The 21911-nt window shown below is 37.1% G+C and overlaps 1 protein-coding gene across 2 annotated transcripts in view; it reads right to left on the bottom strand.

The window, feature by feature from the left end:
• The window catches only part of adam12b (ADAM metallopeptidase domain 12b), a 96866-nt gene extending 75711 nt beyond the window's left edge, over positions 1-21155 (bottom strand). The window contains exons 1-2 of one of the 2 annotated variants that reach the window (XM_059520569.1): positions 20719-21155; positions 818-924 (exon numbers count right to left, since the gene is read on the bottom strand). In XM_059520569.1, the coding sequence (XP_059376552.1) occupies positions 818-924; positions 20719-20830 (219 nt within the window). In that variant the 5' untranslated portion in view covers positions 20831-21155. The remainder of the gene's footprint in view (positions 1-817; positions 925-20718) is intronic. The other variant, XM_059520570.1, reaches the window with a different exon arrangement.
• Between the last annotated feature and the right edge of the window lie 756 nt (positions 21156-21911).

Below are 21911 nucleotides of genomic sequence, written 5' to 3'. Positions count from 1 at the left end.
GGTTCGGGAGGAGCGCGTCAGATACTTAGCCTAATCAAACACCGGTGGAGCACTATCAAGTTAATCAACACCACAGTACAAATACAGCTGACTCACCTTTATCCATTGACGGTTTATCAGCATCCCTCCTCCACCCCATCTCCTCACATCCAGTTCATTTCACACTTATACAGGGAGGGGGGTACTCTAGGTTCGTGCCATTCCCGAGCTCGGAGCCCTTCTCCGGACCGCACGCCAAATACGCATTATCATACTTCAGCTAATTATATCTAGCGTGAACTCGTGAATCACTGGAGCTCGAGCAACTCTCCAAAGTAACTCACCAGAGACTGGAATCAATTAAGCCTTAATGACGAAGGCCCTGTGACTTTTTGCGACAATGTCGCCACGGCTTCAGGCAGTTAATCCAATCTAATGTACTCCAAAACAGTTTTCAAGATTCATCACCTCATCACTCAGCCTCTGTGCCTCTGGTGGCATTTGGCAGTCTAAGCCTTTCACTTATTTTCACAAATGACCCTTTTAGAGCTAAAAGGCTGTGGCTCAATAATGATACTGACTATGTGAGTCATACATTGTGAACTAATTTGTACCGTAGTCTAATGTTATACCATTTTGAACTGAAGTGAACTTGCACTGGACTCAATATATTATCCATCTGAAAAGAACGTACACAACTCAGTGCTATTCAAAACCAAAAATAACATAAATAAACACAAGCAACAAGACATCATGATGGAAGGGTAAATTACTTTCTAGAGGTTTAGGACAATATGTGAAAAATGGTGCAGCAACAATATACGGTGTTCTTTCTTACCCTGGAGTGAAGCCAGCTGATTGGTCGCTGCTCTCTTCCTTCCAGCAATAGTGGTACCATGGTGTGGTAGTGTTCCAGTTTGTTGAGCACACTTTTTAGTTGCCTCCCTGCGACAAGCAACAAAAAATGTTCCCATTAGTGTTGCAGTGGGTACCAGAGACACAATATGTGATGCAGCTGAGCTCTTTCTATTTCTGTGTGTGTGTTGGAGGCAAGAAGTTCAAATGACCAACAGTTAAAAGTGGAATTGTAAGCTGAAGACATCAGTAAGCGTTGCTGTTGTAAATTAGGATCAGCATGAACAAATGCAGAGATAAATTAACTTTAAATCTTTAACTCATTACATTTTTAATCCTGAAACTTGGAAAAGGAGCAGTATTTAAGTTATGGGTTCCCTCTGGATTTCTAATGGGATTTTAGGATGCTGGTCTTCCAGCAAGTTTAAAGATGTACTATGCAGGTTCCATAGTTCCAATAATTCCATTATTGAGCATTCCATTATTGTCTTATCCCAAATCACTACTGAATTTCACAAGTAATTACAATGAAACTCCAACTAACACAGTGAATTAAAAGCGAAATTTTGAAGTAGAAAAAAGCAGCCTTGGTTCCGGAAGTGTTTTTCCTACAGGGATTTGAAAACATCTTCTCTAAAATATTTCAAGCCGCGGACCAAATCAACCAGCTACAAGGCAAAACATAATATTAAAATCTTTGATTTGGAGCAAAAATTAAAAAGTGACAAAATAAGACAAAAAGACAAAGGTATAAGAATCATTGATAATATGGTTCACCAGGAATTCTTCTGTTAAATACGATTATTTAAAACATAATTTGAGATAATGCAGACTGATGGCTAAACAGTAGGTCTGTATTAACTACTAAGTCATAGTTAAAAATCAGTTACTCCATGGAGAAAATGAAGGGTCTTTTTACTTTGCATGATACTTTGCAACATAACTTTGCATGATAAGCTTTTCATAGTACTTTAACATCACCTGAAGAGACTTTACGATTTTGTTCTACAATATAAATGACAGTCTTCCCACAAAACAATACATTTTGAAACTGCCTGCATGCTTTTAAAATGTCAGCTGCTAACAAGTTGCTGCATATAGTATGGATTACAATGGTTATTTTACATCAAGCACACCTTGTTAAGCACACAGAAAGTATTTCCACTATTTTCAAATATTAATAGTAGCTTACATATTCAACAACTGAAATACATTTCTATATAAAGAAATGAGTTGACTGCTGTCTTCCATTTAAATCAGAAAGTCTGAATTTTTAGGAACAGCAGAACAGCACTTGATGTTGGAAATTTCAGTTTATAAACTCATAAGGAAACACTGATAGATGAAGATGATGCAACGTGAACATGGTGGCACCCTGGGAGAGGTACATGGCTGATGAAATATATTCACTCTTATGTGCATACAATGATGAATCAAAGTAATGCTTGATAAATTAGCATTCCAGGATGGGCTACAAGTTGACATATTGACTGAAAACTTTTTCATAGAGTATGAAAAAGAGTGCACTGCATGAATAAGTACGCTGAGTGCATGTCATAATTTGACATCAGTATTTTTTAAGTACAATGGAGTCCAAAAGTTTGAGGCCACTGATGAATAGGTTTCTGTTTTGTTCTTTTATATTAGAAAATTTCATTCTTTTTCTCAAACTGGCATGTAATGAGAAGAATGATAAACTTGACTTGACTTGCTTCTGTGTTTCGTGAGTGTAGTTGCGTCATCAGTCTAAATCAAAAGATTTCTCTCTTTTCTCTCCCCTCAGTGAAAGCATCGTGCCCCCACAGGGCCAAAGCGTTCCATCCTCATCTGAACCTCAACACTACGGCATCCATTATGAATGAGGGGGACAGACATGGAGAGAGAGAGCAAGAAACGAAGAGGAGGTATAAGAGAGAGAAACATGCACAATACAGCAGTGTACAGAAGTGCAGCCCTTTAGAGCGGCTGAAGCTGCAGAGTGACAGCACACCGTGTTTTTTTCCATCTCTCTAAAGGCTGTAAGCCCTCCCTTCTTTCTTTCTCTCCCTCACTGCAACTTACTTACAAACACATACGAACAACTGTCATTTTTTATCTCAAAAAAGTGTTAATATATTCTACATGTGTTCTATTTATAATTTAGGCATGCAAATTATAAACAAATAGAAGAGAGAAAAAAAGCAGTTCAATCTGGCTACTAACCCCGGCACTTATTCTTTTTTTTCTTTTTTATTATATTAAAAGATAAACAGTATCTTATATTGTAATAATACATACTATTGTCCTGTAAAAATAAGAAGCAGTATTTAATAATCATGACAATAATTAATAATATGCAATATCATATAAAATACTGTAATAAAAGTATGAATATAATTGTTATTATTAAAGTACTTGCCAAAATTATTACAATTATTCATTTAATATATATTATTATATTTTAACAAACATATAGTTAAAACAGCAATATTGTGAAATATTATTACAAAAAAAAAAAAGTTTGATATATTATCAAATGTAATTTATTCATGTGATCCAAAACAGAATTGTCTGCATCATTACAGTCACATGACCTTTCAGAAATCATTACAGTTTGATTTGATGCTCAAAAACATTTCTTATTATTATCAATGTTAAAAACAGCTTCATATTTTGTGTGAAAATGGTGATGCATTTTATTTTTCAGGATTCATTGATAGAAATAGAAAAAAACTGCATTTATTAGCATTTACATTACATTTACATGTACTCATTTAGTAGACGCATTAGCATTTACCAAATATATTACATTTATCATTTATCACTTTAATGTGCACGATGAATACAATTATTCATTTCTCTCTTTTTCAAATCTTACCACTTTTTTTGTTTTCACAAAAATGTTACGCATCAAAAACAGTTCTTAAGATTGATAATAATAAATAGTAAATGTGACTTGAACAACAAATTGGCATATTAGAATGACTGATAATAATAAATAGTAATTTATATGTGCAGCAAGTCTGCATATTAGAATGATTTCTGATGGATCGTGACACTGAAGTAACAGCTGCTGAAAATTTATCTTTGCCACAACCGGAATAAATTACATTTGAAAATATTTTGTTTTGTAAGTTTTAATTGTATTTTTTAACAAATAAATGAAGCTTCTTTCAAAAATACTAATAATATGCAATATTTGCATTAAAAAAGTACCATTGTATTAACATGTTTCACAGCAGTTCCATTCTATTCTCTGATGTAGACTGGGCAACCATATACACTCTTAAAAATAAAGGTGCATTACAATGGCATAGAGGAACCTTTTTGTCAAAATGGTTCCATAAAGAACCTTTAACATCTGAAGAACTTTCTGTTTGACAAAGGATCCTTTGTGGTGAAAGAAGGTTCTTCAGATTACAAAAAAGGTAAGAAAGAGATGGCTCTTTAAAAGAACCTTTGACTGAATGGTTCTTTGTGGAACCAAAAATGGTTCTTCTATGGCATCGCTTGAAGAACCTATTGAAGCACCTTTATTTTTAAGAGTGCAAATGCATGAATATGGTAATTATTCAGTATAGTTCGGTCAATGATTTAAACATGGATTAAATCCAGTGTATTACAATCCAGTACCACAACTATACTGTAGTACCTTTTTAAGGTTAGAACAAAGATACTGAACCTCAAATCATAGAACAAAATGACGATCACTTCACAAATGCAATGAGACACTACAGGAACCATACAGCCCCTGAAAACACATACTTAGTGCACTAGTATGCCATAAATAGAGAACATATATAGTCAGTGAGAATCTTGTCAGATCATAATAACACATATTCGGTCTGCAGGGTGCACTGGGCTCATAGTTTTCCACTGCTGGTTTGTCAGGCAACCATTATTACCAGTGATCCAGCATTCTGAAGGAGACAGGAAGTGCCACAGTACTCTGGAAACGTCTTTTCTCCCCACTGGGATTCTATCACTCATGTTTCAATAAGTGTTTGTGCACATCCTGTCATTTTGGATATAATTTATAGCACACAGGCATATGCACAAACCCCCACTTCCTTTACCCAGACCCAATTTCCTGTCTGTCATTATCATTCAACCTATCCTCTCCTTCTGCTCTTTTAGTCCAAGAAGGATTCAATTCAGGAAGAAGCTTTAACAAAGCTGACATTTGTGCTTAAATGAGAAATGAGTGATGAAATTTAATTGAAAGACATTGTCATTATTTAATGTCCACAATAAATAAACTTACACATAGATAGATAATATACAGTAAGGTATTTTACATCAAATCCTAAATATTACACCCAAATATGGTATCAAATGGTATCAGATAATAAACCATATACTTTAACCCTAAATCCTACCATATCATATTTGATAGGATAATTTCTAAGGCCTCAAAATGATCAAAATTATCAAAAAGTTGCTGAAAACCCTCTTGTACACAACATACTACTCCTTCTGTTATACAGTACAGACCAAAAGTTTGGACACACCTTCTCATTCAAAGAGTTTTCTTTATTTTCATGACTATGAAAATTGTAGAGTCACACTGAAGGCATCAATGGCTATTTGACCAAGAAGGAGAGTGATGGGGTGCTGCGCCAGATGACCTGGCCTCCACAGTCACTGGACCTGAACCCAATCGAGATGGTTTAGGGGTGAGCTGGACCGCAGACAGAAGGCAAAAGGGCCAACAAGTGCTAAGCATCTCTCGGGGAACTCCTTCAAGACTGTTGGAAGACCATTTCAGGTGACTACCTCTTGAAGCTCATCAAGAGAATGCCAAGAGTGTGCAAAGCAGTAATCAAAGCAAAAGGTGGCTACTTTGAAGAACCTAGAATATGACATATTTTCAGTTGTTTCACACTTTTTTGTTATGTATATAATTCCATATATAATTTCACATGTGTTAATTCATAGTTTTGATGCCTTCAGTGTGAATCTACAATTTTCATAGTCATGAAAATAAAGAAAACTCTTTGAATGAGAAGGTGTGTCCAAACTTTTGGTCTGTACTGTATATATATACAGGGTGTGATTTGCCGGGGGGATGCGTGAGATTTCCCCCTTTCTGGTCAATGTATCCCTGCCTCTGCTTAATTATTTTATCCCCGGTGGGGATAAATTTACCCCCCCCCCCCCACTCAAAGTGATCAGTGCTACTACACTAGTGGCGAGACGGATCACAAAACTTATCACGGATCCGTGGTTTGATTAAAGTCAATTTTATTTTAAAATGCGCTACGCGCAGCCTCTCTGTATTCATCACTCTGCAGACTTGCTCAATGTCCGATTGGTCCGATCTGATTGGTTACACCTCACGAGTAATAGCCAATCAACACTTACGAGACGGTTGAAGCCGGTCCGCTGGGCAGTGGAATTGCTAACTGGGCGTCTTTGTTGCTAGATTTAGCGACTTTATTTTTTTTTTTTTTAAAGCGACTAGCGATAAATCTAGCGACTTTTTGGGCAATCATTATTTAGTCTCTGAGACTCTCTGGTGCTGCCTCACGAGCGCGAGGTCTCTCTGTTTCCCAGCGCGAGGTCTCTCTTTGCATCTGCTGTGTTCAGTGTGCGCAGAGAGGAGCAGCACTTTCAGTAAAAAAAAGTATTTTACAAGCAAGTATAGCCGACATCAGTCACAGCACAGCCACTGACTTTATCGTATGTGTATTTGATTTCATTAATGCAGATTAATGTTGAGAGCTGGTTATGTCTTAATGGACCGCGTTTCAGTCATTATAATATTCATTCCGTTGTCTGACAACAGAAACATTAAAATATAGTAATAAAAACAGTTTTATTCTCATGATTTATTTTTATGAATTAAAATGTTTCAAAACATCCCCCCCTCTGTTTTTTTCACTAATCACACCCTTTTTTTTATTTATAAAAGTTTATTTATTGAATCTCTCGCATAGATATATATATATATATATTAGTGGTGGGCCGTTAACGTGGTGCGTTAACGTGAGACTCTTATCGGGCGATATAAAAAATATCGCCGTTAATTTATTCTCAAAGTTGGGTTGGGAGCTGGGTCTGTACTAAGCAAGGTATGATGACTTTCACCTTGATATTTTATATAACCGACTGGCTGAGGCCAGCCTAAAAAGATGCTCAGGACAGTTGACAGGCCACTGCTGCGCATCGTCATGAAAGCTTATCTTTTTCACGTGTTTTAAGCCTTACCACTTGTCGATTTAAACATTAAAGCATCCAAAAACAAGATGCGGAAAAGCTGAACAGAGTAGCTGGTTACTCGCGCGCTGTGTTCGGTGTGGACGAGAGAGATCGAGAGCCGCGTATCACGGACAGCGACACTGAACCGAGCTCTTTTCTGCGAAGTTCTCCTCGAAGTCCCTCCTGCACCTGAACGAACAAATACAAATCGCAGTTTGAACAAACAAAAAGATGTGACAGAGCCCAATTCAGCACCGCGGTGTTCTGGTGTTCAGGGCTCATGCAGAGAAAGGCGTCTCAAAACACTTGAACATCGAATTTGCTTATTTTTGCTCTTGTGCCGACAAATACATACAAAATATGTCAAAATATCCACCTTGGAAATTATGCTCGAAAAAACTGTCAGTTATTTCTTAAGTGAAAGTAAACAGTTGAGGAAAAAAATGGGATGTGTATTATATTGGATGCGTTCATCGTCTCTTAAAGTGACTGCGCCTAATTTAGCTACTGGCTGCTGTAATGTTAATCCAAGAAAATTAAAATGAAAATCACTCACTGCTCTTGACTGAATTACTTTGTAGTTTTAACAGTTAAACCAAAAATTATTCAGACACCAGATATAATTTTTGATATATATAGCAAAACTGTAATAATGTGAGAAATGTTGAAGGTGTCTGAATAAATGTAGGTTTGATTGTATATTTCATTTTTACATTGAAGACTATTTTACAAGAAGTGCTATTTTACATTTAATTATTTGGTTTCTGTACCTTGACAGCTACAAACTTGAAAAAAACTTAAACATTGTGTAAATAGCACATATAAATAAAAATAAACGAACATACAAATTAAACAATTTCAAACAGGGCCCACTAGTACAACCTTCACCGGGTCCCCGCTGACCCCAGCTACGGCCCTGCTCACGCCTGTTTCACACAAACTCCGTCTGCAGTGCGTATGCAGTCCGTGTGCGTTACGTATGTGGTGCAGCACGGACTCGATGTGCTTTCACACAGGACGCAACGCTCCTGGAACGCAACTGGAATCCGTTAACATGGGTGTGTTAAAAAAATATGCAACGCATAAGCACTGCAGACAGAGTATGTGTGAAACAGGCGTAAGGTTGTTTGCACCTTGTGCAATATGGAAGTAGTTTACAGCTTTTTCAATCACTTTGTGATGCATTTTGGAAACAGGAGATGAGCACCTTTTCTAATGCACCACCTAGTTTGATAAACCCCTTCTCAAAGACTTACTGTTTGTCAATTTTATTTGGGTAATACACACATTCTGAATGCCTTCGGCAGAATTCGAATTAGCCATTTTAATCTAGATTAATTTCAAGATCACCGTGAGATTAATCTAGATTAAAAAAATTAATCTATGCCCACCACTAATATATATATATATATATATATATATATATATATATATATATATATATATATATATATATATATATATATATATATATATAGTTTATTTATTGAATCTCTCTTGCTCTCTTTCTATATACAGACTATAATAAACATACCAACACCTCTTGTCATAATGCAACACAGTCACACACCATATCAGCAAAACTACCAGAGCTCAAGGCATTTCATTATCACCAGTATTCACACACCATCCAATCCGTAAATAACAATATGTTTTTGTACACAGTGTCTAGCTTTGGCATAACTCTCCCTGCATCTAAATAAAGTGTAATAGTGGAGTTCTGGAAGTAAATATTCCACTCACTTTCTCCACACAAACAGGTTTTTACAAATAGTGTATACACATTTTGTATAGTCTTCTTACAATTTATAGCCTTCCTACAATTTATAGATTATATTAAAATTTGACTATTTTTCATTAAACATGAAATATATATAAAAAAACTTTAATAAATATACATAGTTTTATATAATAGTTTTATATTAAATAATTAGTTTTATATTGTATCATTGTTTTTGTTTTTTATTCCATCATTTGCAATGCATTATGATCTGCTTAATTCAGTGTTAAACTTGTCCAGCTTTGCTTTTCTCCAGTGTTCAAAAAAAGTCAGTGTCATCTTTGGTTGTATGGTTTGGTTTATAGCTTTTTTAGAATCCCCATGGAGGAAATTAACAGGAAAAATACTTCCTGAATCTAGACTGCTGAAGAAGTGGTCGCTCATTGTTTCACTCTACTGTATATGCGTAAATCCCTGATGCACAGTATGCAGACAGAGTACTTTTTCTGCCTAAATTCTGAAATGTGTAATCAGTTAACATTTTGATATTCTATAAGGTCATAAAATTCGTATAAAATCTTGGTTGTCCTAACAGTGTGTAACTTTAGCATTTGTTTGGAATGTGGCTGTGTGTACCTCCTGCTTGCTTTTCCTTCTTTTTTTTCTCCTTCCCTTCACATCCATGTCACGTTCAAGCTATTTGAAGGCCTGATGACTTGACCAGATTTATTAGTCTAGTGTCAACATAAAACCCCAGAGAATGTGTGTGTGTGTGTGTGTGCATATGCGCATGCGTGTACGGATATGCCTTATTGAACATAATGAAATTTCATTGAGGCTTCTAACTAAATACAGCACTGATAGCAGCAGGCCAAACAATTCACCAGTACAGCATCTAACGAAGCCTGAGTGCTTTTTAGATATTATGTTGGATATGTCTGAGGCCAAAGAGAGGAAATAAACCAAAGATTTGAGGTATAATAAAAAAAGAAGAAAAAAGACATACCATAAATGCTTAAACTAGATGCTGCTACTCAGTAATTAGTTGTATAACATATTTAGCAATAGTCCCTTTATTGATACAAAGCTCCATTTATTTTTTTAAACGGACCACATAGGAAAAGTTCATTTATGTGGGAATTTTAATTCCATGTGTGAGAACTGCTGCACATGTTTGTAATGGTGTAAATTAATTCAACGTGAGAGACTTTTACTATATTCTATATATTTATTACTTTATTCTTTATGTCTAAAAAAAGCTTTCCATTAAATTCTTGGAAACTGACAGGCACGGTTATTCACAGGTTTCCCTCAGATTTAACATCAATGTATTTGATCATAGAAAAGTGGCAATGACACATTTAAAAATAAAGACTGAAGGTCTGGAATTCATGGCAGCTTTCAGCCCATGAGGCCGTTTGACCGACATGTCAAACAACCAATCACAGTTCGTTTCATTCAGAGTCACGTTTTGGGGCGTGGAAATGTTGCCATAATAACAAAGATTCTATGCAGTGAACTTTAGAAATATTCCACATACTTTTAAAAATCCAGGATTTAGTTGATCCTGGTAATCACTCATTGTCACAGTTGTAAACACGACGGCTTTCTTCTTTCATGATGGGGTTTAGCGACACCGTATCTTTGTTTCCAGGCGTAACGTTAAAGAACACAATTCGTATGTCTCGTATGTCTGGAAATCCTGTAGAATTCACCCAATCCATTATACAACCAGTCTGCCCAGTCTGCTCTGCTTCTGATCAAAATATCTATTTAAAGTGAGAGGGTCTAACAGTCAAACACACTGTCAAACATACTGGACAGAGCTTAAAAAGCTAAAAGCTTAGTCCAACCTTATTATGAATCATTAGGGGTCAGCACACTTGGGCTCTGAGGATCATGTTACTTCCAGGCTTATTTTGAGTCAGACTAGACCAAAACACTGATCTTTCAACTTGAGACTCATTCTGACTAATTCACTGAATCAGTAAGTCATTAACTGACGCAATTGGCTACATTCACAAAATAATTATTAAATTTGTGTGGAACAGTTCAACTCTTTCATTGGAAACAATTTTCTTTTTTGATAAATTTTCTTTTTTGACTTGAATTGTCTCTGGAAACAGTTCACATTCAAAATAATAATTTGTTCATGAAACATACATCAGAGCATGGCTGTATCTAAAATTGCACTTCCTTAGAAGTAGCTGGCGAAACATATTATATGAAAAGATGAGAATGGCTGAATTCACAGTTCATAATAATGTAGGTGAAAAGTACGGGAATGTCTTTCTACTTCCAGTGAGATTCTAAAGTGTGTGTATTATGGATACTTTACTACACCATAGGGGAAGAGTTGTGAATGGCAGTGAAGTGACGTAACTGATGCTGACAGGTCACATGAAAATGACAACAAGACCACTGTAGTACATCCGTATTTCATTCACACTACACATGATCACAAAGTAATCACTTATTCAAACAGTTACTCAAAGAGTATGCGATTTCGCCAAAATAATTGGTTCCAAAGAATAATCTGTTCATGAACTAAACATCAGAGTGTGTCTGTTTTGCTCAGCCGAATCATAGAAAATAATCAGTTTAAAATAATCTTTGTTCATGCACTGAACATCAGAGTAGTGTACATTCACTTCAAAACATTTTCTGAAATGTAGTGGAGTAAAAAGTTAGATGTCATTCTTTAAAAAGAAGTAAAAGTAAAAAAAAAATAGAGTACTAAAATTTGTTACCGCCAAACCAGCACCAGTTCATGTTAAGCATGTTTTAATGAACATGTTGACCAAATGCTCTCGCTTGCTTATAGATGTTTAGTTATATAAAACCATTCAGTCTTACTAAATTGCTTTCCAGCTCACGGAAACCTCTCACCAGTCACTTCCAACGCATCTCAAATTCAGAAAAAGTAATGAGGACTTTCTTCCACCACTAGGCAGACAAGTTAATAAGTTTCTTGTTTGCAGCGTCTTCAGGTTTCTGAGTAGATGAGTTGAATGCATTAGTTCTCTCCTAACATCCTAAAAAGCACCGTCAGCACTCTGAGAGTGAGCTGCTCAAACGAGACGAGAGGTGAGAGATTGGGGAGGAAATCATGATAGTGAGTGAGAGCACTGGAGATTCAGTGTGTGTGTGTCAGATAGAGAGAGTGAGTGTGTTGGTAAATGGCTAATGCGGGTGTGATGGTGTGAATGAAGAGAGATTACTGACTGAAAGAATCTACAGACTTCATGACCTTGCTATAATAATCTCTCTCTGGTTCTGTCTATCATTCTCTCACTCTGAGCTCACTGTTATCGATGTGTAGTTACAGATTATGATTTTGAGGCTCTCTGGCAGGGAAAGAAATGAGAGTTTGAAAGATCGACATCTTAAATGGTTGAGGCAAACTATGAGTGGCATCTTATGGTATTAGCCTCTTTAAACAGTGGCCCTTAGGTTAAGGATTTCTGCTGTTCATCTTTCTCTTCAAAAACATATTTGACACATATAAATCTGAAAAACACTTTTTTATTTTAATAAATTAATACACTATTGGATTCATAGACACATTTGACTTATACTTGCAATATAACATTTTCATTGGAAAAAAATAAGGAAAGCAAAAAAGTGATCTCAGATAACCAATAGATAGATAGATAGATAGATAGATAGATAGATAGATAGATGGATTCATTAATCACAAATCATTTAAATAAATAAATAAATATTGTTGGTCATAATTTGAATAAACAAATGATTTGAAGGGTTGTAAATATCTGTCCTCCTCACCACCAAAATGTTTTTATTTCATATTAAAAAGTTTTTCTTTCAGAAGTCTCTTATAGACATGCACAAATATAAATAAATATTCTGTTACATCAGATATTAAAAACACAAAGTCTCCATGCATCATAAGTATTGATGTCAGTATATATTTACGTGTATATACTTATATTCAAATACTTTATATTATACAGTATATAAATATATTTAATATATAAACATATATTTTCCTTAAACATATATATATATTTTCCTTAAACATATATATATATTTAATATATAAACATATATTTTCCTTAAACATATATATATATTTTCCTTAAACATACATATATATATATATATATATATATATATATATATATATATATATATATATATATATACACACACACACACACATGCATGGGTGTGTTTTTATATATACATAATAAATATTCACAGTACACACACATATACCATGTATAGTTACACAAGTAATTAAACTAGTCATAAGTAATCAAAATATGACCAAATTCTGAGATCACATGACCCTTCGGCAGCAATGCAGGCATAGTCCTTCACTCTGCTCACTTTGTCAGAAATTGTATGCATCCTGTCAGTAAATTTTTAACCACTCTTTACCTAGCCCACTATGAGTACTGATATTAGTACAGACTTTAGTCCATCCACAACTACCAAGAGAAGAGCTTTTAACCGGTCTTTAAGTAAATGACAGCACACTGTCTCCAGCCCTTCCTCACTTATCCAGCGGTAATGAAAGATGAGAAGATGATGTTCAACTCTCCTCAAAAGGCAGAGGATTTTGTTACTTAACTGTCACAAAAGACTTATTCTGCAGCGCTGCAAAGCAGTGGGAAGGCAGCGGCTGCCGTCTCCATCCTTTCAGCTCAACGAGATGGGGTCTGTGGTGATCCTAACTGCCCTGAAGAGGACAATAAGAAGGTGGCCATGGACACTTGTTGATTTATTTTTGGAATCTTGCCCCTGTCCCCTACTTTCGTCCGCTGACTGGTAAATAATAATGATTTATTTTATTTATTTTTTATTCATTATTATTATTTTTCAGGCTAATGTAGTGCAGGTTCATCTCTAAACTTTTGGCTCAGTAGGCCTTTTGGGGGGAAATGTCTTGCGTTGAAATAGACAGGTCACATATCGACATTTGTTGCTTTGGTTTATGCAGACCTACACTCTTGGTAATGTGCGGTCTACTTTGGATTTTGTACATAGTTTTTTGTTGTTACTTTTTCTTTGTTTTTTTTCTATGCCCTTCAACAGACATCAATACTTTTATTTATTTTGCTTTTCTTTTAAAAGGATTATGCATCTAGGTGTATTGGTATCTAGGATACATACTAACGTCTACATGTCACTGGCAGTATGGCATTATTTCTTTATTTCTTCATGTAGACATAATTTTGACATTACAAACACGCAATGCAGGTTCTGAATATCAAGGAATCATAATCAGTAAAGATGCATTTCTTAAAGGCACGTCTAATGAGATGGCGAGCACTGCACATGACCAATTGACTTGTTGTTTGTTGTGGTAATCAAATCAAAACTCTTTCAAAATGCAGCTTTTCCCGAAGCATTGGGAACTTTTAATAACTCCCCACACTCCAACTTCTCCCTGATGCTCTGCATGGTCAACTGTCACGTGTATTCTAACGCCTGTGCCGTATTATTTCCACAGTATTTCATACAGTAGCCTATGTGTGCTCTGCGCTTATATGGGCACAATAAAAGGAGAAGCTAAATAAGCCCGAGACAGGCCCGACCTGACTTTTTACTACAACTTGATTACATGTCTAATCCAGGTGCAAAAACATTCTTGATTCATATCCTCCGTAAAATAGTGACTTGTAAATGTACAACAGCACGATTGAATAAGACTAAAGCTTGTACCATTGATGCATGGCAAAGTTTTTCTTAGAAAAACTTTAGACTATATAAAGGAATGACCATAAAATATTTTTTTCTCTTTCGGATTGTAAAATTATTAATGTGTCTGTTGCTTCCCCTTTCCTGTTTTGTTAGTTTGAATTGATGCTGTTTTGTTAAATAAAAAATATTTTTAAAAATGTTGATTGGAAAAATTTTTTATAATGACCATATTCTGAATCTACTTACATTTGGAGAACGAACACAAAAACTGCTGCATGCTTTTCATTTGGCCTGCATACTCCTCATATGTTTTTCACATTTAATGAAATCTCATATAGACTACAATGTAAAATATATTTTGGATCAACTAAATATACATCTCTAAATGCAGTTCTGCACAAATCCAACACATTCAAAAACTTGGAAGACAGCTTTGATGTCTGATATGTGCAACATTTAGACATGTTTGCACACTTAGAGAAAACGACACACACAATGACAACGAAAGACTAATGAGTGCAGAGAGCTTAGACCTGTACCACCTGAATGCACAAACTGATCCCTATTGTCTGAGCCAGAATCAATAACTGGGTGTCTCTGCCAATCAGTGAATGAGACTGTGTTTGTGTTTGTGTGTGTGTGTGTGTGTGTGTGGTGTTGAGCTTTGGATCAATGCAGAGAACAACAGGGCTCTGTTCAACATGTCAAAACTGTTTCAGAAACAGTGAAAGTGGTCTCGGCTCCTTATATTTGAAAAATTTAGATGAATGTAAGACTGAAATGCATCTGCCTTATATTAATCTAGAGATATTTGATCATCCTGTACATTTGGATTATTGGCGTATGTGTGTTAGTGTGTGTCACTCCAGGAGGTAAAACCAGACCCCTCACATAAAGAATGGATTGGTCACGGAGGCCAAAGCCACAGTGAGGTGATTCACATGACTGGGAGAGACCTAAATCCTTTAAAAAAAACCACACAAACACACACATGGTCCAGCTCATGAGGGTGCGGTAAAACTGTGTCAAAGTTTGTTGATCAATTCACCCCACCCTTCAACAAAAAGCATTATCCAAAAACTCTACATGAGTGTCTCTAGCTATCTCTTTCTCAAATGAAAACCAAACACACACAGGAAGGGAACTGTAGGTTTCAGTGGAAATTCCCACCAAATTCACCAGTATTTTATCAATATGTTCCTCTTTCTCTGTCAGGATTACTTTGCTACTTTGCTGAAATTGTATGGAATTGACGCACCACTGTGACCCAAACACTTGAATCGACTCTTAAAAATATCAAAATGTGCTTGACTACTAGAGTTGTGTGATATGGATCATCCACAAGAATACTGAAAATTATATTTTAACAATAACAAAACAACATATTTGTAACTTTGCAAAACTCAAACAAAAATGATTCTGAGTTTTTGAATGAATGATTTGAGTGAATGATTCAATAACCCATTCATAAAGAAAGTGGCTCCATCTGAAATTGCACAATTCACTACTATATAGTAGGAAACAAAGTATAAACAGAGAGCAGTAATTCTGAATTCACTGTAATTATAATATAATAGGTAAAAATACTTGGATGTTCTACTAATTCCAGAAAGTTTCTAAAGTGCACATTCAGTGGAGACTTCCCACGAGGCCATGGGAGTTGATCTGTGAATTGCAGTGAATGCAACATAATTGACACTGGTAGATTGTATGACAATGACAACATGACAAATATGGTATGACCAGATTGCATTAATTCTAAATGGTTGTGAAGTAAGTGCTTATTCAAAAGAAGTACTTACTCAGAGAGTATGCAACTTAAGGTACAGCCAGTCACTTGTATCGTTTCTAAATAAATCTGTCAATTTGAACAAAATGCTTGAATGAAAAATTCAATGACTCACTTATTAAGACAGTGACTTGCTGCCACCGATTGGCAGTTTTAGTTTTATATTTATCATTATCAGTATATAATTTCTTGCCAATGTCACACACCCTTTTGACTACAAATGTCTGCATATGTGCCTGATTATAAATCAAAAACATATGCAAACATCTCTTTTAAGAGGTTTTTGCACTGAAATTCCATGTGCAACAAGTTTACGGAATTTTTCCCAAAGAGTCTGGCAATACAGTGATTAGTAGCCATTCAAATCGGATACGGAATTCAAATATTTGGGATTAAGAATAGAATCAGGAATTCTGGATCAGGAACGCCACCCACTCCACCAGATAATAAGGTTCCCCTTCAGGAACTGGAGCTGTGTTGAAATGCAATGGGAGCGCTTTCAGAATGTGTAATCAGTCTAATGGATGGACTAGACATCACGGGCGGGGTGACGTAGCGTCCAGGAAGTTTAAAAGCACGTGCAGTGTCTCTATTTGTGAGTCTTATTTAGTGTTGTCTGTCCCTCATTATAGGTCATGCAAAGGTGAGTGATAAAAAAAACACAGAAAGCAGGCAGCGATTCAGGGTGTGTGTTCCTCCCTGCCCGGGCTACATTATGGGTTGGGATACACAAAGTCTGCCCGTTGTCTGCTTGGGAGTGAAGTATGCAAAATCAAAGCATTGCGAGTGTCTCCCACTGCGTACGCTTCACTCCCAGAAGGCCAAGCTAAACATCGACTTGCCCGGCGAAAAACAGGCTGAACCACAAAAAAGCAACCTTGATGAATGCTTTCTGCGGAATAAGCCACCACCTCTACACCGGAACCTGTCTTTCTTCCCTGACCTCCACACAGAGGTGTCGAGGTCATGGGTGAGACCCTTCTCAGCACGTATCTTCAGTCCCGCCTCCAGTCATTATGTCAACGTGGCGGGGCTGAGTGATCACAGCTACAGAGTGATGGCCCAGATCGAATAGACACTTGCAAGCTATTTGTCCCCTGACGCGGCATCGTCCCTGAAGGCTACGGCGTTGCACTCCAAGCCACTGCGGACCACCTCAGTGATGGTGGGCAAGGGGTACATGGCAGCAGGTGAGGTACTTGCTTGCACACCATGGTGGTGTTGCAGGCCTACCATATGCTGAAAGACCTGGATGAGGGCAAGGAGATTAAGTATGAGGACATCACCAAGCTCAGACGAACCGCCGATCTGTCTTTTCGTGCCACTAAAGAGACTCTGCAGGTCTATGGCAGCACTGGTGGCGGTGGAGAGGCACCTGTGGTTGACTCTGTCCAGTATGAAAGAGAAGGACAGGGTATTTCTCATGAACACCCCACTTGCACCTTCTGGCCTGTTCGGTGATGCTATCAATTCCATCATCGACAGGTACCATGAGACTTGTAAACAAGCAATGTAAATTTCAGCGGTTCCTCCCTCAATTGCTCTCTAGTTTCTGGGGCTGCCGTGTAGGAGAGTTTTTGACAAGGCTCAGGTTGATCTGTTTGTAACTCAGGAGACATTGCACTGTCCCCTCTGGTTCTTTCTGACTTATCCAGCTCCTCTCAGACTGGACGCTATGGTAAAGACTTGGCTGAGGCTTGGTCTGTACATTTTTCCCCCGATAGCACTGCTCGGAGCTGTGGAAGTTGTGCGTGTAACTTCTGGTCTCTCAATTGAGACCATACTCCAGTCCAGAGCTCCCTCTACAAGGAAACTGTATGCCTTGAAGTGGAAACTTTTCACTTCTTGGTACGGAGACCACCAACTTGACCCAGTTAACTGCCCAGTTGGTACAGTGCTGGAGTTCCTGCAGGCACGATTTTCTGCAGGGTTGACCCACTCCACCTTGAAGGTCTACACAGTGGCCACTGCAGCCTACCACACCCCTCTCTGTGGTCAGTCAGTGGGCAGACACCCCCTTGTTACACATTTCCTCTGCGGTGCAATGAGGCTGAGGCTTCCGGTAGGATCTCATGTTCCCTCGTGGGACCTGGCTGTCGTGCTAGGAGCTCTCTGTAAACCTCCTTTCAAGCCTATAGAGGAGATATATGATCATCATAACACTATTAAGACTACCTTTCTTCTGCCGATTTCTTCTCTTAAGAGAGTTTGGGATCTACAGGCCCTCTTAGTGACCCCTTCTTGTTCAGACTTTGCGCCCGGTCTGGCCAAATCATTTCTCGACCCTCGATTGGGTTATGTACCTAAAGTTCCCTCCTCTACCCCATGGCCTGTCATACTCTGGGCCTTCTGTCCTCCAGCCTTTCAGAAGCCTGACAATAAGAAGCTTAACTGTATATATCCAGTGTGAGCACTGGACGTATACGTCCACAGAGCTGCCCTGTGGAGAAGGGCGGACCAACTGCTAGTGTGCTATGGTCCCCCCATGAGAGGTCTTCCTGATACTAAACAGACTCAGCCAGTGTATAGTGAATGCCATCTGCCTAGCCTATGAGTCCTCTGGTCTCCTCACACCTTTGGGGTCAAGGCTCACTCTACTAGAAGTGTGACAGCCCTGCAAGCACTTAATTTCCCAGAAGCTGCCACGGTATCCACCGCATGTTCTTTTAAGCTTCCTGGCCGCTACGTCACCCCACCCTTGACATCTTGCCCATCTATTGGACTGATTACACATGTAAGTCAGAGCATGGTCACACTGAAGGCATTCCTATGGAGTTTCGTCACAGCATCTCATTCCCTCAGGGAACCATGGTTACATGCATAACCTAGAGACGATTTCAACAGTGGATGTACATACACACATACACAATCAGACTCAATGCATAAGAAATAAATTAGCCATGGATGGATTGACTCAAATTGCATTTTAATGGCTCTAGGTACTTTTTGCTGTCATGTGTGATACTGTGAAACCATGTCAGCCCTACTAACTTCAGGAACTTGTCAGCACTGGGAATGAGGTGCTAACAAGAGGAAATATGAGACACACACACTTACATACTCAAAAGTGTCTGGCATTAAGTGCAAAGCCAAAGTACTGCCCTCAAAATGTGTTCAAGACAGTGCCCCTCAGTGGCTAAACCACTTACATCCACACAACATATACACACAAAGACACAAAAGTCAGTAACTTAAATAATAAAAGGCATATGAGAAACATATGACTGTTCACAGGTTCTTTTTGTTTGCATTTGGTTTCATTTGCTTTGATCAAACCGAGAGTTTCGAGAGTCCCCTGCAATCACAGCTCAAAGACGTATTATCATCCTGCCTTTGCTGTAATTACTATCTTTCTGAACACCAGCTTAGAGGAGCATGTGTGCACTCGTGATAGAGAGCAGAGGAGGAGAGCATTTGAGATGTGTGGAACAGATGTGTAGGAACAATACGATCTGATGAATAAAATGGTGGAATTCACAGGTGAAAGAGAAAACGTAACCATAACTGACCTAATGATTAACATACACACACCATTTACTTCAATACTGTCATGTTGAAATAAATGCAGCACATGTACATGCCAAAAACAAAGCCTATTTTAAACCTTATCCCACTGACCCAATAAAACTGTGGAGTACTGACAAGCACATTGCTGATAATAAATGCATATCACAAATTCCAATTCCATATAGCTGATTTCATCTGTATTATATTTGACTATAAAATGAATAAGTGTCAGTGCATTTAAATTAATTCTTATAGTAAAAAATACAAGGGAAGGAATAATAAAAAGCAATGCAACAAGAAGCATGCGTGAACAAGTTTGTGCATGATTAAGCATTACATTAAATATTAAATATTTACATATTATATCATTAATATTTAATTGTACCTTTAGGGGTCCAGGCATGTCACTGGGCAGTACCCTTAAAGGTACATCTTTGTGTGTACAAAATAAGCCTTTTCAAAGTGCTTTTATTCCTATTCATATACACAGACAGGACATCTAGACACATGTTGTGTTTAAATGGTCACTGTTGAAGGTATCTCCTAAAGCCACATGTAAATGTGCATCTCTGCGCTTTCCTGCTATTGTTTTTCATCCTCATGCACTCAAGATTTCCAATTTATGTCATTCAACAACTCTCCTCTTGATTTATTCATGTGTTCTGTTGACAAACTTGCTTAAATAAAATAAAAAATAAAAATCTATTCCAACAGTCGGCTAAATATTTCATGCTTTTACAATGAACATATTTGATTCGTAACTTTGATTTGTATTGATTTCAAATTGTTATAATTTTAATTTTGAACCTTAAAAAAATACACTAGTTTGTCACTGGAACAATACCCTCAAAGGTAGACATGATAAAATACAACTATGCAATATTTAGGGGTAGATAAGGTACAGAGGTTAATAACGTAACAACAATAAACTTACAGTAGGCTAATTGCATTTCTTTATTTGTTTTAATTAGTGTAAGTGGACTGTAAGAGAAACACTAATATGAATTGTGTCTCATACCGTCGGTTGAGTGATGAGAGGAGATGGCAGCTGTTAGTCCCACTATCAGCAGCACAAGAGCGCGCAGTCCGCTCGTGAGGCACCAGTTCTCCATGCGCCGGTCGATCCTCATAATGCCCGGCTCCTTATGATGAGATCTTCATAATATACCGACACAAAAACACAAACACACACACACACAGCGCAGGCAGAGAGGACGTGAGGGACTTCCTGCAATACGATTAAATCCACTGGGGAGATGGGGAGTGTGCTCTACAGACCCGAGATAGATAGAGCTGTCAGGAAAACTTTACAAAGCCAGTGCTGCTTAAATATTATGGTCTACTGTGTTCACACTGTCCCGTGTCACAAAGCAGAGTGTAAACACAAGCAAAGCGCACACCGACAGCTACAAACAAACGCGGATCGCTCCGCTTTGCTGAAGTGTTGATTTTTTTTTGAAGAGTGCTGCTTAAATCTCCACGTGTTTTATAGCGGGGTTCTGCAGGGTCCTAAAGCTGTTCCTTCAGTGCCCTAAAACAAACAGTAGCCTAAATTTCTAAATAATATTTAACCTTTCAGCAAGCCGTACTAATCAATGTCATGATAGTATTAGTTTATTGTATAGTTTTAGGTCAATGATTTATCTATTTAAAAAAGTTTCATAATTAATAATAATAGCTCATTATGGTCCCAATTTATATTGAGTTTCTTTAACTGCTTTTTAATTATGCAATCAATGCTTACACAGTGTTTTGTTACATGGTAATTATACATTTAAGTACTGAGAAATATGAATTAACTAGCCTACATGTTACTATATGGTTAAGGTTGGGATTAGGGTTTTGCTTAGGGTTACTTCCATGTAATTATTCAGAATTTGTTCTTATAATAGTAAGTACTGTACATGTAACATGTAACAAGGATGCCTTAAAATAAAGATGTTACTACAGAAATTAATTACAGATGTATTTACAGTAAGGTATTTTTAAATGTAAGTACAATTTAAAAATGTAAACAATAAATGCTAAATTAATTTTAAGTAGGCTACACAATAACTAAAAAACACAATATAAAGTGGATCCATTGCTATTATATAGCTAAAATAAGATGTCTATTAAGAAAACAGGTAAATAAGTAAATAGGGTCACACAGAGAGAGAGAGAGAGAGAGAGACACACACAAATAAATATATTTCATAGTCTTTTAACATG

Source organism: Carassius carassius, chromosome 32 (assembly GCF_963082965.1).
Source record: "Carassius carassius chromosome 32, fCarCar2.1, whole genome shotgun sequence".
In the NCBI taxonomy this organism is placed as follows: domain Eukaryota; kingdom Metazoa; phylum Chordata; class Actinopteri; order Cypriniformes; family Cyprinidae; genus Carassius; species Carassius carassius.
Note: the sequence above shows the minus strand (reverse complement) of the source record. Positions and strands in the feature narration are given on the sequence as shown.